The 16,910-nt window shown below is 38.4% G+C and overlaps 3 protein-coding genes across 3 annotated transcripts; all 3 read left to right on the top strand.

The window, feature by feature from the left end:
* The first annotated feature begins 1,603 nt into the window (after positions 1-1,603).
* Positions 1,604-3,845, top strand: LOC128297646 (serine/threonine-protein kinase meng-po). Its single transcript, XM_053033327.1, has 4 exons — positions 1,604-1,928; positions 2,002-2,101; positions 2,175-2,357; positions 2,436-3,845. Exons 1-4 carry the CDS (start codon positions 1,604-1,606, stop codon positions 3,598-3,600), a joined length of 1,773 nt encoding a protein of 590 aa, XP_052889287.1. The 3' UTR covers positions 3,601-3,845.
* A 1,530-nt stretch (positions 3,846-5,375) lies between these two features.
* LOC128296762 (aquaporin AQPAn.G-like) lies at positions 5,376-6,619 on the top strand. The gene is made up of 4 exons (XM_053032249.1): positions 5,376-5,397; positions 5,705-5,955; positions 6,027-6,401; positions 6,464-6,619. The coding sequence occupies exons 1-4, from the start codon at positions 5,376-5,378 to the stop codon at positions 6,617-6,619; spliced, it is 804 nt and encodes a 267-aa protein (XP_052888209.1).
* A 508-nt stretch (positions 6,620-7,127) lies between these two features.
* On the top strand, positions 7,128-15,916 carry LOC128296751 (uncharacterized). The gene is made up of 7 exons (XM_053032238.1): positions 7,128-7,257; positions 8,639-8,889; positions 8,954-9,328; positions 9,411-9,560; positions 14,657-14,914; positions 15,034-15,327; positions 15,392-15,916. Exons 1-7 carry the CDS (start codon positions 7,128-7,130, stop codon positions 15,605-15,607), a joined length of 1,674 nt encoding a protein of 557 aa, XP_052888198.1. The 3' UTR covers positions 15,608-15,916.
* Positions 15,917-16,910: the final 994 nt, after the last annotated feature.

Here is a 16,910-nt window from a genome sequence, read left to right as displayed (position 1 = left end):
TTTCGCAAAATACTCTTTTGGAACATGTGTTGAAGTGAGAGTGTAAATTATTAAAGTATTTGCTAGTTACGTACCACTTACTTAAAACACGCATACATAACACAGAGTAAGTGAAAAATTATTTTTTTTTTATATTTTGGTTACAAATCGGGTATGATTCATTTTCATTTCCGTAATGAAAAAAATACTTTCTTCTTCATTTGAAGGACAAATTAAACGATTGTAACAATGAGATATGAAAACCAAACAATACGTACGACATCAAGTTTTTTTATCAACAACTCGATAAATTAGCGTTATTTTAACTTGTAAATTAACAAGACGTCCAAACTGGGTCCATCCACCACAAACCGAAACGCATTTGAAGTGAGACTCAACATGATAAAATGTGCAATTTAAGTTTGATTTTCATTCAAATGTTATTGTTGTGTTTCGCTTCGATGCAATAACATATACAAATTCCTATGGTATGACTAGTTCTTTTGTAATCGTAGAGATTAAGTTGCAACTGCTGCTTATCAGATTTATGAACTGCGATTCACTTGTCGAGCTTAATTATTTAATAAACGAGTTTAAGTCAAGTGATTTAAGATTAATCACATTCTATAGAATTTCCTCTATGCAATCGTGAGAAGTTTGTGGCATATCGCTTAACCCACTGCAATAAATCATCTTTTACAAAAATCCACGATTTCAATGTTATGGCGTTTTGTTTAAGTAACTCTTATCACATAAGCCTCAGAAAAAAAGATGTCAGCCTTCAAACCGATCGCAAACACAAATCAAAGCAATGAAACAACCATACCTTGATAAACAGCACGAATAACAGATAACCGTCAATGTATTGAGGGTTTAAAAATAAGCCGTGGCACACAAACATATGCCACGATCACCTGTTAGCTCCGATCATGTCGCTCGTCCCATATCAATAATCTATGAACATTCGCATTGGAACGACCTAAAAATAAACAGTTTTCATTTGACATGGAATATTATACAGCATTGCAACGACAAAAATATGTACAGACTACAGGATCTTTTCCTGTGTAAGTGAGATGCGTTTCTAGATCGGAGTAGGAAAACATATCAAACAAGGGTTCCCCAAATGTGTGCAATATAGAATATGATCCATCAATCTGAAATCAGACACTTCCATCAATTGATCTCCAATTATCTATTTATGTGACAGTGGAAAACGGTGACAAAATTTTAAAAAAAATGTCATAAAATTGTCAATCACATGAGAGTATTAAATTTCCTGTACTCTCTCTCTCACTGTCACCGTTTGATGTTGCCCGTTGTGATCAACGGTCTGCTTGCCGGTGCGTATGTTTATTTCGGTACATAGTTGTGTGCAACGTAATTAAATTTGTCCTTCAGATAGCTTACAACGCGGTTTTTGATAAATAAACGATAAAATCTCAGTTTCTGTTTCGTTTTGTTCATATTTTTTATTCATGTTTCTTCTTACCTTTCTCATTTTATAACTCTATTCAATAGCAGCTAACAACGTGAAAGTATCAAAATAATGATTACAAAATGAGGTCTCCAGCCTAGCTTTGTGCTGTTATCTTAGTTAGTGAATTACAAAACATCGACATACATGGCATCTTCAAAGAAATCTAGTGGAAGCATCCACAAAGTTCGCGAGTTCGAACTAGATAAAGTAGTCTTGTCTGACGAGTTTGACATCTTACAAATTGTCGGTGAAGGATGGTTTGGGAAAATATTGCTCGTAGAGCATCGTGCTACCGACACGGAGATGGTACTGAAACTGCTACCCAAACCGTTCGTCTCACTGACAGATTTTTACAAGGAATTTCACTTCAGTCTTATGCTCGGGCAGCATAAAAATATTGTTACCACTTATGATGTCGCTTTTGAAACGGCCGGATTCTACGTATTCACGCAGGAATATGCACCATTAGGTAATGCTACACTTAAGCGCTAAAGTGCAACGGAGCTCAAGGTTCTCTTTGATGTGTTTCAACATTTTTGCAGGAGACCTAACATCAAATGTTTCGGACAGTGGGATTGGTGAGCTACACACAAAGCGTGTTGCCAGACAACTTGCGTCAGCGGTCGATTACATTCATCAAAAGTAAGAAAACAATAACAATCCTCTTTTCCGCCAGCACTTACTTAATAGTCGCCAATGCTATATTGTTTTTCAGAGACCTTATCCACCGCGATATCAAACTGGACAATGTGTTGGTGTTTCGTTCAGACTTTGCACGCATCAAGTTGTGTGACTTTGGCGAATCAAGGAAACTCGGCGAGGAGGTACTGAGGCGTAACGAATGGCTTCCGTACAGTCCTCCGGAAGTGTTGCTAGTGAAAACGGATGATAAATACAAGTGAGTAAGTACCCATTCGATAACTGCGCAGTCTGATTACAACTGTCAATTTGTTTTTGGTTCCATTTTCACATCCAGGACTGATACGGCTCACGATGTGTGGCAGTTTGGCATAGTATGCTTTGTATGTCTCACAGGCTGTTTACCCTGGCAAAAAGCGTCTCTAGATGATCCACGATATAATCGTTACCAGCAATGGCACCAGGCAACTCTTACGTTCCCGATGAAGCGTTGTCCAAAGCTGTTTAAACTGCTTTCGGCTAGGGCGTGCAAGCTTTTTAAGAAGTTTCTAGATCCCCGGTCGGATCGACGGCTAAAAACGCTGAGTGATTTACAAAAGTATCTCGATGACCGGTGGCTTGGTAAAACAGCGGAAAAGGAAATGGCTGAAAATGAACCAGATGAATTGTGTCCCTCGATGTACTCGTTTCACAGCAGCGTGGAGGAAAAAAATAAACTTCTAGGGACACTGGCACAATGCGGTATCGAGACAACCGTCGATCGTGCCGCAAAGAAAAACCGCATACGAGACTGGATCCAATCGTCGGTGATCGTAGAGGAGGAAGAGGAAGATGACTCGGGTTCGGCTACACCCTCATCGACCGTTTCACGAACGGCCGTCCCCGGACACGTGTCCTCCGTTGCAGCACTTGAACGAGCAGAGAAAAAGATCAATTCGACCGTTAAGGAAGCATCACATAAACATATCGATCCACGTACTGGAACAGTTCAGGTCGGGCCAAGTGAAATGGGATCAATTAACGCGCGGGATAGTAACAATAACTGGTCTTCACCAAACATTAATGGACATTCAATTACGACGAACTCTGGCAAACCAAGCCTTCTCGCAGCTACGCACGGTCTTGTGAAGGAGGCATTTAATACGGTTGCATCAGTGACGGTACCAGCGACAGAGATCAATCGCCACGGATTTTTTGATAAAAAGAGTAGCATACAAGACAGTGGGTACGGTAGTTTGAAAGGAGGACCAATAAGTGGACCCAATAGCAGGAAAATTCCCAAATCACCAACACTTCCCAAACGATCCACCTTTATACGATCTGAGAACAATCCTTATGAGGAACAAGAATCAGCAGAAGAACGCGATAGTCAGAGTTTGGAGTTTGATGAACTAGAAAACGATCGTGGATCGGATGGTTTTATCAGCGCCGTACCCTCCAAGCAAGTGCCTGAGAAAACACAGAAAAGCGCTTACGATAGGATTTTCTTTCGGAGAAAATAGAGCTGCAGGCTAGTCACTATAATTTTCAGTTTACATTGCAATAATTTACCGTGAACTTATCGGACATCGCACAAAACGAGTGTAACTGATTGTGTTGATTAGACATTATGCACAAACTTGTTCATGTTTCACAAAACAACATAACCAACTGCACCAATTGATGCTGCACGTGTTAGCAAACTCACTTTTTTGCGGAACGACATGGCAATTTGTATACTGAACATCTAATTCAAACGATACACCTTGTGGACCATCACTAAATATCAATAAAGCAACACTTTGTATAATTTTATAATTCAACAGTTCTATTCTATATCTCCTTTGACGAGCATCCACCGAATGTTTATTTCACCCAAAATAATAGCAGAAAAACAACACTGACAGCAAACGTACACGTTGCACGTCATTTACAATTTAATACCTTTTAGTGGAACCTTCAAAGAGAGCAACTCCTCAGATAACAACATCTACATCAACATCATGCAAAACAACGAAATGTATGGTCCAATATTGTTTATCAGGTCATTAACTCCTACACTTCGCATCTCGCTGTGTGAGCTTGAGTAAGCTTTTAATATTTTACAATCTTACCACTCATACACCAAAAATCCAACGCTCATATAAACCTATTCTGCCCGACCTACAGACCTACAAAATTATCAACCTTCACTAAAAGATATTGACACAGAACCGACACGTTGTACTGTCGCTTAGACGAGGTACGGATACTATTTATCGAACAGCTTGTATCAAATAAGTAGACATCTACATTACAAACGGTCATGAAACGTGATTCAAGGCTACAAGCAGCTTTACTCTGACTTTACTGGATTTAGAGAAAATACGAAACACTTGTAATCTTGTCTGACCGTCATGATTGCTTTCGTCGGAATAAGATAATGTGCACCAAGCATCGTCGTTTGTGTGCACGTTTTTTTTTTATTACATTTATCATAAGTATCAGCATTAAGAATATAGCTTAAGCATCAGATAAGCAAAGTGCGTACCAGCCTGCAGTGATACTTATTCGGACACTCAACAGCACGGCACAGTAGCCGTTTTGGCTGTCACCGGTCAGTTAGTTGTTCTAAGATTCTGTACGGACACATACTTCAAGTGTAGTGAATAAAGTATTTAATTGCAACTGAAAGAGATCTGTTGAGACGATTTCAAGTTTCTCGATTATTATGGAAATTAAATCATGTAAGAGAATATGTTTATTTAAAGTAGATAATATTTCCCCGTCGGCTTACCATATTTTGCATATTAGCAAGCAAACAACTTTGCTTTGCTTTTGCTTTCCACTTTGTCAGTGGAAACATTACGAATTACTTGTTATTAGTATTTAGATTTTCTGTTTTACTACGCAGTGTACAGCATTAGGTCGCAAATATTGTTCTTACTGATCAACCTTTCTTCACTCGTAGCACACATAGCAGTTTACAAAACCATCGCGTTTGCGTTTCTTTGATCGTACATTTTTGCCCTAGCTTACCCTGAAGCTGTTGAAGTACCGGCTGGGATATGGTTTTATCACTCTTATCTTACGCTCGTGCTGCTACTGAATTACTCGATAATACTTTACATTTCAACACATATACATGATGAAATCATATTGCTCAAGTAGTGAAGAGCAGACTCGTGCCTCTGCTAATCTGCTGTCAATTATACTTGCAACTTTTTGATTTCTCGATATCGCTCATTGCGTATTACGTCAACTAATAAGGCGCCAAGCGTCACGTAAGTTATCAAATTGTTCCATTCAACAGTACACCATGACCAAAGCGCTCAAACACGGTAATCTCATCATTGTGGTCCACCGTTCATCATTTTGACTTATCGATTATTTCAGCACACCTATCAGTCTAACAGTATTTTTCAGCGACTACACGAATTGCTGATTGCAAATCGGGATATCAAGATTCCGTTATCGTTCATATCGTTACTTTTGAATCATCTACTTTATAATTGTAAATCATTAGAACGCTAACTTTCATTAATGTGGAACTGATGTTTAATAGCTTGATACAGTAAGGGTACCGAACGGTATTAATATAATGTTTCTAATCAATTACTTTGATCGCGTTGCTTCATTCTTGCTCAGTTTGTCACAGCCAACTGTGGAAAGTGTTTACACTATTCTTGGCTGAGTTCTTCGGTACAGGAATGTTGCTATTCGGCGGATGCATGGCAGGTTTAGATGGGTTCGACAACATCACTACCAACGTTAGTCGTGGGATCACCTTCGGAATGGTAGTCATGATGGCGTTCATTACCTTCAGCGCTACTTCGGGAGCGATTATCAATCCTGTCGTATCACTAGCGGCCTATATCTATGGTACACTCTCTTTTCCGGTCAGTATGTACAATTACCTGTATAGTACCAAGCAACTAAAACAAATTTAATCTTTGCTACACATCTACAGCTAATGTTAATATACATTGCGGCTCAGTTCGCTGGAGCGCTTTGTGGTTATGGCATATTACGGGCAGTCACACCATGGCAGTATTACCTACAAGCTCTGGAGAACGGAGATGGCCATTGTGTGACGGTGCCGCACAGTAGCCTTTCTTCTGGGATGGCCCTGGCTGTAGAGATCTTGCTGACGGGCATATTAGTGTGGACGAACTGTGGCGTCTGGGACCCCCGCAATAAAAAAGATAGTGATTCCGTTCCAATCAAGTATGCCTTGCTGATTGCGGGTCTCTCGATTGCAGGCGGGCCCATTACCGGAGCTAGTATGAATCCAGCACGTTCCCTTGCTCCTGCTGTCTGGAACAATTCCTACGAAGGACTATGGGTAGGTACGCTAAACAAGTCGCAAAGTGTGCTTATCTGCATCATTATTTTGATCTATTACAGATTTATTTTGTCGGTCCTACGATTGGTTCCATTCTCATGGCTTCCATATATCGGTACATCTTTTGGCAAGAGTACAAAGCTACTCCTAGTTTTGTATGTAATTGTGCGGACGGCCATGTAAAACAAGAGCTCAATTGTGCTAAAACTGTACCTTGAGTTTGGCTTCAAACCTATACTAATGTAACCCGCAGACAAGCCTGCTAGCCTCTTAGATAGTATCATAAGCGTCGCAGTAAACCGTAATAAAACAAGTCTCCCGGAGGGTAGCCTGCAATTGACTAACCCGCAAGTATTCAAAACGGACACGGTGCGCTGCTACGATAGGTAAATTAGCCTTCGGAAATTACCTCCGTTTGTCAGCGGATTCGTTGATTGACCTTGTTATCGGCAAAGATAAGCTTCAATCATTGAGTTGACGCAGTCACCACGATGCGCTACCAAACCAGTTAGTACGCTACGTTCGTCCGACTCGGTCATTCGACCTGTTAAGTTTATAATATTTCCACTCACGTATCGATCGATGCATAAGAGGAAACTGCATTGCATCGTCAAGTTGCTTAATCTAAAACCACTCAAAATTCCAAGTGTTAATCAAATCGTATTGTGACATAATTGTATTCTAATCGACTTTCCGTCTAAGTCGCATAACTATTGCATAGCGGTGATGACGCACAACACATTATCGAAACAACAACAGATTTCTAGCAATGGTGAAGGATCAGCTAACGGAATCCATATAATTGAAGATGCTGCTCAAAATAGAATGGAATTGCAAACATCATGGCACACAAAGAGTAAGTTGTGATAAAAAAACACAAGTACCCCGTACATAAAAATTACAATTGCAAATATAGCTACAAATATAGGTACAAATAAGATAGATATTGGTGTATATGGTTAATGCGCAATGAGAGTAACAAAACCCCGAGGAACTTTTGAGTAGTAATTCCTTAAATATATTGAAGTTAATTGACTTTTGTCCTTTAGACCTAAAATTGTTCGTCAGAAGATAGTCTAACATTCCCTATCTTTTCGTGCAATATTCTGCCTGAGTGATAAACATATCATCGTTTCGATTATAGCAAGTAATGCAATTTTGGCCACAGACTTCTCCTAATCCGTGATAACAATATCTCTTTCGATAGCTTAAATGACACCCTTAAATACTTGCCTGTTAATAAGCGCGAATGATGAATGATGGCGGTTATTGTGATCGGTGATTATTATTTCAATAATTCGGCTGCGTTACAAGTTTACTTCAAGTTCAACTTCAACAAGTTTGGGTTGAAACTTCGGCTTCGAATATTACCAGTCAAAGCATTAAAAATAATGAGGCTCGTTTCAGTACTTCAGACAATGAACCAAAAGGACAAAGTTTTCCCTTTGTATCTATTCTAACTCAGAGTTTCTTCATACAAAATATGTATTTTTACCTTCTACAAAAACTAGCATAACGAAGTTAAATAATATCAATAATAATATATAGTTATAATAGTTATAGTTAATACATAATAGTTAATAACAGTTTTCATAGAAATATCCCCTTTCATTGAATATACGTTTCACAATCACTACGCTGTGTTAGCTTTGCTATATCATCATTTAAATTGGATTTATATTTTGTGCGACATTGAAAATATTGTAAGTTATTTGTTCCGGTCACACCTCGCTCGTCTTTATATAGCGTTATGTATGATTATATGCCCGATCAAACTAAAAAGCTTTATTGTTTGAGAACAGACATCGCAATCCGAATGGTTGTCATAATATTAAAGCATTACTGCGCTGTAAACTGGTACTTAAATTATTATTACACTTTATATCCCCCACGCGCCGGGACTTTTGTGACCATATTGTTTGGTCTGATAAATTAACGTTTAATTGATGTAATCTACAATCAAATAAGCGCCTCTTGCCACTACTTGATTGATTTTAGTTTAGTTAAGTTATTTTACTATAGTTTGATTATTTTAAAAACATTGTCTTGTATTATTTAAAAAATTTTAATTATTATTTCGTTAATCTATTTTGTTGTATGGTTTGTTCAAAACGATTCAAATAGTTTCCAAACACATAGCCTAACTGTTAATTTCCTGAAATGAAGTAAAATTGACTTTTTATGCTTATAAAACTAGCGATTGAGTAAAATGTATAGATTTTCTATTTTTATTTTAGTATCCAATACGTCGTCCTTCATCGTCTTTTCCAAGTTTCTGGGAGAATTTTTTGGCACGGCTACACTGATGTTTCTTGGATGCATGGGCTGTCTGGATGGTTTCGACAATATTACAAGCAACTTCAGTCGTGGCCTCATCTTTGGCTTTACGGTGATGGTGGTGATCCTTACATTCGGTGTTGTCTCTGGTGCTCACATCAACCCCGTTGTTTCAATAGCCGCATACATCTACGGCGATCTTTCATGCATGGTAAGTTGTAGATTTAACGATTTAAAACCATAAATTTCAAAATGATTATATCTCTCCGTTTCAGATGGTACTAGTTTACTTTGTGGCTCAGTTTGCCGGCGCTTTGTGCGGTTACGGATTGCTAATGGGTGTTGCTCCTCAGACTTACTTTGATCTAGCACTAGTTGATGGTCACGGGACCTGTGTGACGGCTCCACATGCCAGTCTTACAACATCGGCGGCCTTGGGAATAGAGTTCATCGTCACCGGTATTCTAATCTGGGCGTGTTGTGGCGTTTGGGATCCACGGAACGCCAAATATCAAGATTCGGTACCACTGAAGTTTGCGCTGCTCGTAGCATCCATCTCTGTTGCAGCAGGACCCGCTACCGGTGCGAGTATGAACCCTGCCCGAACATTGGCGCCTTGTGTTTGGAACAACAGCTACCATAAAATATGGGTATTAGCATGACGATTATTTTAACATCATGCATATTCCACCAAAACATATTTTTAATTATTGTTAATTGTTTTATTGACAGATTTATTTTGTGGGGCCTCCCCTGGCTGGTATCATCATGCCTATAACGTACAAGTATATCTTTCGAAGAGAAATTCACGGAGATGATGAACTACAAATTAAGTCGCCACAGGGATGCGTTTGCGTTGTACATAATAAGGAATCAGGAATTTAAAAAGGTCTGAGTGTTATGTTTAGTGAAATAAAAACTATTTATAAATTCGGAAACGTTTTTTTTATTCGTGCTTATAAATATGTCACTACGAAATTACGATAAGCAATATATATTTGGATTCAGTATTTCTGTTAAAAGGCATCAACAAACTTTAAAATCCATTCAAGAGAATAATATGCAGTCCTTTAAGAAAAGAATAGCGTACAAAATACTTGTAGCAAATTTCTCACTGGACCAATTTAAATAACACAATTTCTTGTAATACCTGTTGTACACCACGGAGTCTCTCTACATACCTTATAAATGGAAACCAATTATTTTATTCGGGTCTGCAATTTTTGTCGATTTTATCATTTTTTTATTATTTTGCCGGCCGTATCGATTTATTTTTACCAAGTAGCCGAGTAGTCAGTCCTTGCTACGGGGGTTCGGTATGGATTTTTTCTCGAAATCGATTTTGTCATTGAATACCCGTCTTTCCAGCGGTTACATTTTGAATTTGAATCCTCAATTGATCGACCAACCCTGAAGCGGTCGAACCTGACCGAAAATTCGACAAGTGAGAAGAATCCACTCGAAAGTGATATATTTGGCACAATGGTTCATGCTCACCTTCACATCGGTCATTTAATCAGCAATATATTTTTCAACACGTGTTCTATTCAAAGTTAATAATGGTTGAAAAGTTATACGAAATCGTGTTTTTACAGATTTGTTTTGTATTGTTTTTAGTTAAATTTACTTTTTCAGATACCACTGTAACACTTTAAGATAAGTCCATATCCGAAAAAACTTCTCATTACTTTTTTGTGTTGAAGGCGTAATTGAAGATTGTTGTTCGGTGATATTTTAAAATAAATCATTAAAAAGCATATATGATTACTTTTATCATTTGGATTTTCGTGATTTTTTGCTTCCTCAATTCAAAATTTCTGCTAATAATTTGGAAGGAATAGGCACAAAATAAGTTGTAAAAAATTCATGACAGATTCAAGTACATAAATTTTATGTATTTACTGTATTTGTATTTATAATGAATATATTGATATATTTTTTATCAATTATCACGGCTTAGCAACATAAAATTTATGACAAAAGCTGTTTCCAGTCAACATTGATCTTTATAGTTAAAATGTTTAATTAAATTATTATTTTTTATTGTAACAGTTTGACAAATTTTTACTATTTCTAAATTTCACCCATGCTTTTCTATTGGTAAGAGCGACATTTAATAATTGGAACAATTAAATGGTTTAACCAGATACCGCCGCTTAAACAAAGTTATGTTATAGCTATCAACGCATTGGTTTTTTTTATAGAATTTTGAGCTCATGAGCATAATGATCCGTACCTGTAGAAGGTCGACTAATCTGTAATACTATTTTTAGGAATTTTAGTTTATTTGCTTCCCACAAATTAGAATTTCCATCGATAAGTATAAGGAATGCTGAATACATGTAACGAAACTAAAATTTAATACCTCAGTTGGTTTAAATTATCTCTAATTTATTCACACTCTGATCACATCCATTTCATCAATCCATACATACAAAACATATTCATGAATTGAACATAATCGTGATTTTGTTCATATATTAAATGTATTCCTAAATAATTATTACATCTTGCGCAGAAATTGTATCACACCAAATATGTATCTCTTCTCAACGCCTAAACCCAAAGCAGAAGCGTATTTAACTAACATTCATAACAACCTCGGTCTGCAAATACTTTTCACCCTCAACGATGAAACATAATCCGAACTAAACAGTACATGCATCTACCAAATGTTTTATAACACAACAAACATAATATACACGAGCAGTACGTGTATTGACCGAAGTTCACCAAGCTAGACATTCTAAAAATATTCCAGCATTACGTCTTACACTCCTGTCTCCCCACACAACTCTTTCAAGCTCAGCAACGCTTGCAGGCCTCCACCCTGCCGACGGACGCTTACATTCCACGCACGCACAATTCTCCGCGAGGTCACACATTTGTGTCAGCAGTGCGTTAGCCTTGCATCCCAGCTACACTCCTTATCCCTAGAGCAAAAGGAGGAAACCAAACCGTTCTTACCAATACTTACGCGACCAAACAGTAGTTCTCCGGTACTCGAATCCACGGCAGATTAAGAAAGCATGGCGTTAACGCAACCGTCGACGACATCGACGGCAACAAAAGGTGTATGTACCACTTATCAGCAACGTTCCCCTCAGCAAAGCGGGTTTTCAGCGGCATCGTGCGAAGACGGCTATCAGTTTGCTCGTGGCGTCGAACTCGCTAGCAGTTCTAGCCGCAAGTCGTCGACGCTTCGACGAATCCTGGTTGCATCACATCTCATCTCCGAACAGCAGCTTCTTCGCGATCAGTGATTTCTGTTATTGCCACGAGTGATCACGTTTCCCATTGCTCCTTTTACGGTGAGTTTCCAAAGTTTTGTCGTAGAAATTTTACTACAACAATTTAAATATTTCCTGTTACGAAAGTGTATTTATTACTGTGGATCTAGTGTACAAACCCTATTCTCAACAGTTTTAAAATTATATTGAATAAAAATGTTTGACAACTACACAACCGTCCCAAATGGTAAATCAACGAGCAGGTAAAACCTCTCGCGCTACAGCCATTGGCAATGACTTTGATTTTAAATGGCGACAATGTCGAATCGTACCGGTGAAAGCATTTACACAATTACAATTCAATCGATTCACGAGTGCACGGGTGATTTTTTTACCACAAGTATACCAGCTATTTACATTTTCACATCGCCACAATGTTTGTTCGTCGATGACCCAAGGGTAAAAAGGCCACGCGATAGTGAACCAACGCCAACAGCGTCGAGAACATTAGCTCGGATGAGATTGGGTGGATTTAAAAAAAACACGATAGAAAAACCATAATAAACGAATACCCAGTAAAAGGAAGGTTGTCAGTTATGGTGTCAAGTGAAATTTAAACAACGCAGATGCGATCATCGTCGTCAGATCACTGCAAAACGTGCATTACGTTGATTTCAAACACCGATGCAACCAAATCCATTTTCCTTCATTGCATGGGCCTACGATACGGAAGTACTTTATTCAAAAACAAAAGAAAAAACTAAAGATAATACATTACGGTCTACCAACACTCTACCTTCAAAGCAAACAGTAAACGTTACAACAAAGTTTGCACTTTTTTTATTAATGGCACAAGGCGGCGGATTTGGCGGGAAGAGGAGTACAAAAATATTCTTGAAAATGTTACGTAAATACTGCTGCCTGCTCAACAGATTAGACCTTTTCTTTACAAATTCATTGGAACTACCCTTGGATTGGTGAAAATATGTAAAATTATGACGACAATGTGAAACACGGTTGCATTTCTGCCTTTGCATTGCAAAGTTCGAAAAACAATCTATGATTGCATATATAATACATGTTCAAAGTGGTATAGTACTCGCATCCGATAGAGCTACATCATTCCACTGTAGAAGTATTTCTAATTCAGCACGCATTAAACAACGTTTGATATATTATCATTGCTCCTTCTAACGGGACGATTAATTGTACATACAAGTGATTGTCGTCGAGTGCTGTGTCCAAGTCCACACCGGCAACTGTTTTACAACATTGTAACCGACGCATCGCAACTAGTTCCACTAGTAGTTTGAATTTCAAAATCCAGTTTTCACTCATTTGAATTGGTCATTAGTGATGCATACGTCAAGTCCTAAATATAAAACTGATAACTCGCACATCATCCGATCCTACAGGTCCTGGTCCGGTTCCAAATGCCTGCCCAAGAATGCGGCGACTCTTCACAACAGATAATGCTCATCTAGCATTCGAATCTAACCTTCGAGGTCGTAACGCAGCACCAGTGAAGCGTTCTCCTCCGATAACCCTTCATACAACCATATCAAACGCACGTCATACTTTGCTCGAATTGTACAATCCACAAAACAAAACATTCATCGTTCACTTTCATCGATCATATTACGTCACCTTTCATTCAAATCTATCTACAAGAGTAACGAAAAAGTCGAACCTAGCGTCATAACAGCAACAAGAAACGACTGTACAAAGGTTGTACCAGGATTGTTCTTGTTCAATTTATCGTCTTCCGATAACAAACTGATACCGCATTGCTGACCGATCAGATTTCTGTTACATTTTAGGGACAACCGTTTCGATAAGACATCGGCACAAGTGCAGTAGCGGTAGAGCGTAACGGAAGAATTTGAACAGCTAATCTCTTTCTTGCGCATGTTTCTTTACAACGGCTCATTTGACATGCACACATTTAAAACATATGCAATAACACTAGTTTCAACCGGGTAGATAAAGAATCAGGCAAATATACAAAGCAATACATGACAGTTTGACCACTGGGAGATTTTCCACACTTTCCTATCTACAACGAGCAAAATCACGAGGCCCTGGCCCTGGTACATCCACTTACGACGTTGGTCTACTTCAACTGTAACGCCACTGGAGATATAAAGCTACCTAGCTCAATAACATGTGATTCTTGGTTCCCGTAATGTTTAACTTGTGGTTATCTAAACAAACATTACCACTTGACTGCAGTGACTTATGTTTACAGCAATCGGGCCAATGCCATATGTGTCACGTAGTATTAGAAGTAGTAGATTGTCATAAAATATCGTATATTAAAAATATCGTACCACCGAAAATTCAGTTGTATTATTATCTTAATAAGTATAAAGTTGTCTAATTTCAAATCTTTCCATTACGGAAACAATCAAACGGGAAATTAAAAATCACACAGCTCATTCGTACTTGATGAGACAACGGCAAAGATCTTTTACAACCCCATAAACATGAACCATACCAAGCCATAAACCAGTGCAGAAACAGCAGCTCAAACTGCTACTTACTGCTACTTTATCTGCTACTTACTACTGATAAGGCAGATGGCAATTCTGAACTGCACAGATTGGTGAACATTATTGGTATCATATACTTCAAAAAAGCCCTTCTACAACAAGTGAAGGGTGAAGGATTATTAAACACATTTCAAACACATTATTTATCAAAATAACTAATACATGATCGTTTCCCTCCTACGTTTTCTCATTACAGAACAGCACAATGAAAAAGTCAACCCTCGACAATATTTCAGTCTTTCTGGCCGAGCTGATCGGCACAGGATTGTTGGTGATGCTTGGTTGCATGGGATGCGTGTCTGGATTAGGCCACACTCCTTCGCATTTTGAATTGTGCATTAACTTTGGTCTAATAGTAATGATCGTTGTACAAGTTTTCGGTTGCGTATCCGGGGCCCACTTAAATCCAGCGGTTACCGCTGCTGCATGGGTGTACGAATTAGTTTCCACCAAGGTATGTATTATAATCAGATGTCATTATTAAAACTATTTCAATCTGTATTTGTATCTGTATCTGGTTCAATTCGTAAAATAAACACTAAACTCATGTATTTCAATCTATTCCCTATAAAGATGGCCTTGGCGTATGGTGTAGCTCAATGCATTGGTGCCTTTATGGGTTACGGCATCCTAAAGCTGCTGACTCCAGGAGATGTGTTCGAAACAGCCTTAGCACATGGAGCCGGATTCTGCGTAACACAGCCGAACAGCGCCATCTCTAACATGCAGGCTGTTGGCATTGAATTTGTTGCTACAATGGTATTGATCTTAGTCTGCTGTGGTGTCTGGGATCCTCGCAACGCAAAGCATCACGATTCGGTTGCCCTCAAGTTTGGTTTCACTGTCGGAGCGCTAGCCGTTGCAGCGGTATGTAAACTTTAATAACCTATGAGTAATAACACAAAATAACAATTTTAATTACAAATTTTAGGGACCTTACACCGGCGCAAGTATGAACCCTGCCCGTTCTGTAGGCCCGGTCCTGTGGAACGGAGTGTACAATGCACATTGGATTTACTGGGTCGGCCCGCTTGGGGCTGCTTTTCTGACTGCCTTTGCCTACAAAGCTGTATTTCGGCGGGAAGTACCTATTGAACAGCTTAATCACGAGCTAGCGGCTCTTAACACTGACAAATCGAACGCTTAGCTGGCTCATTATCTTCATTCAAGCTAAATCGTTACCAATGAACGTTTCACGATATAGTACACAACACAATTTATACAATGTACTGTTTTGTATGACTACTCAGCTAATTGCCCATTTTTGAGCAGCAATCGCTTATGTCGGTTGTATTCGCAACCGCATGGAAATGAATTTGCGTCATGCAAGTTGACGTACGCCGTTTAGTTATAAGATATGTTTGTTATAATAAATAATTAGCCAGAATTTGCTATTTCCATTTCTCCTAATGGCACCCGTTGGCGTGTTTTGATCGTCTACGTATGGTAAATCTAAATTCCTTCGATCACCATAAAATACATAAAACGTTCGTTGATTTAGATTTCCACAATATTAGTCATCCGAAAATACTTTAGATTATCAAAAGCCCATTACGACACTAAATACGCTAATCGCTATACGCTGCGAAACGAAACTGTGGTTAGCATAGTCATAAGAACCATACCCGTATCGTAGAACCGAAATACACAAACATTTACCTTATTTAGTGTGAATTCATGCATGCTGCTACCAGACCACCAGCATCTCAAATGTATCATTAAAGTTTTTATCTCAGTTTTGTTTAGTTCTTTGTGCACAACGGAGGTATACTTGTTATTGATTAAGCCAGAACAACAATCAAAAGTAATGTATAGTTTTTCATCACCATTTTTGCATCTATTTCAATTGTGAAAATTTGATATCTATCAAATTGTTTTGAGCAAGAACGTAAAATCTGCATAAGACATATTTATATATTCATAATGTATACCCGTTTAATCTTCGAATGATATTTCACCAAAAGATAACAACCGCATTACCTTCATTGTTTGTTTCTTTATTTAACAGCTTTTGTCGAGAAAAGCCATTTACCTGCACATTTTCTTAACCATAACAGCGTCACTGTGCACTTATCATATACTATTGTTTTGTGAGGTTCTTCATATTCCGTACTGCAGCATCCATCTATTGTACAAGATCAAGGGACCTCTACCTATACATGAACCACTTTCCATACGATAATGTACCCTAGGCTATGTTACAAAAAGAAGCAAAGCAGGAAAATTAATATTGCCCACGATAGGGCAACATAGACTTTAATGAATAACGTAACAAACAAAGAGGCCAATGATCACTATCAGTCTAATGTTATGTTGACAATCATTCGCTTATACCATTTCCCGGCATCTTTTTGTGTTTGTGAGAGAATGTAACTAACGTGTGTAAGAGAATTGCTTCGCGTCGAATTCCCATTCGCGAATGGTTCCCAAATAATTCATGGTCGGCTTAA

The sequence above is a fragment of the Anopheles moucheti genome, chromosome 2 (assembly GCF_943734755.1).
Source record: "Anopheles moucheti chromosome 2, idAnoMoucSN_F20_07, whole genome shotgun sequence".
Taxonomy (NCBI): domain Eukaryota; kingdom Metazoa; phylum Arthropoda; class Insecta; order Diptera; family Culicidae; genus Anopheles; species Anopheles moucheti.
The sequence above is the reverse complement of the archived record's forward strand: the minus strand, read 5'-3'. Positions and strand labels throughout refer to the sequence as shown.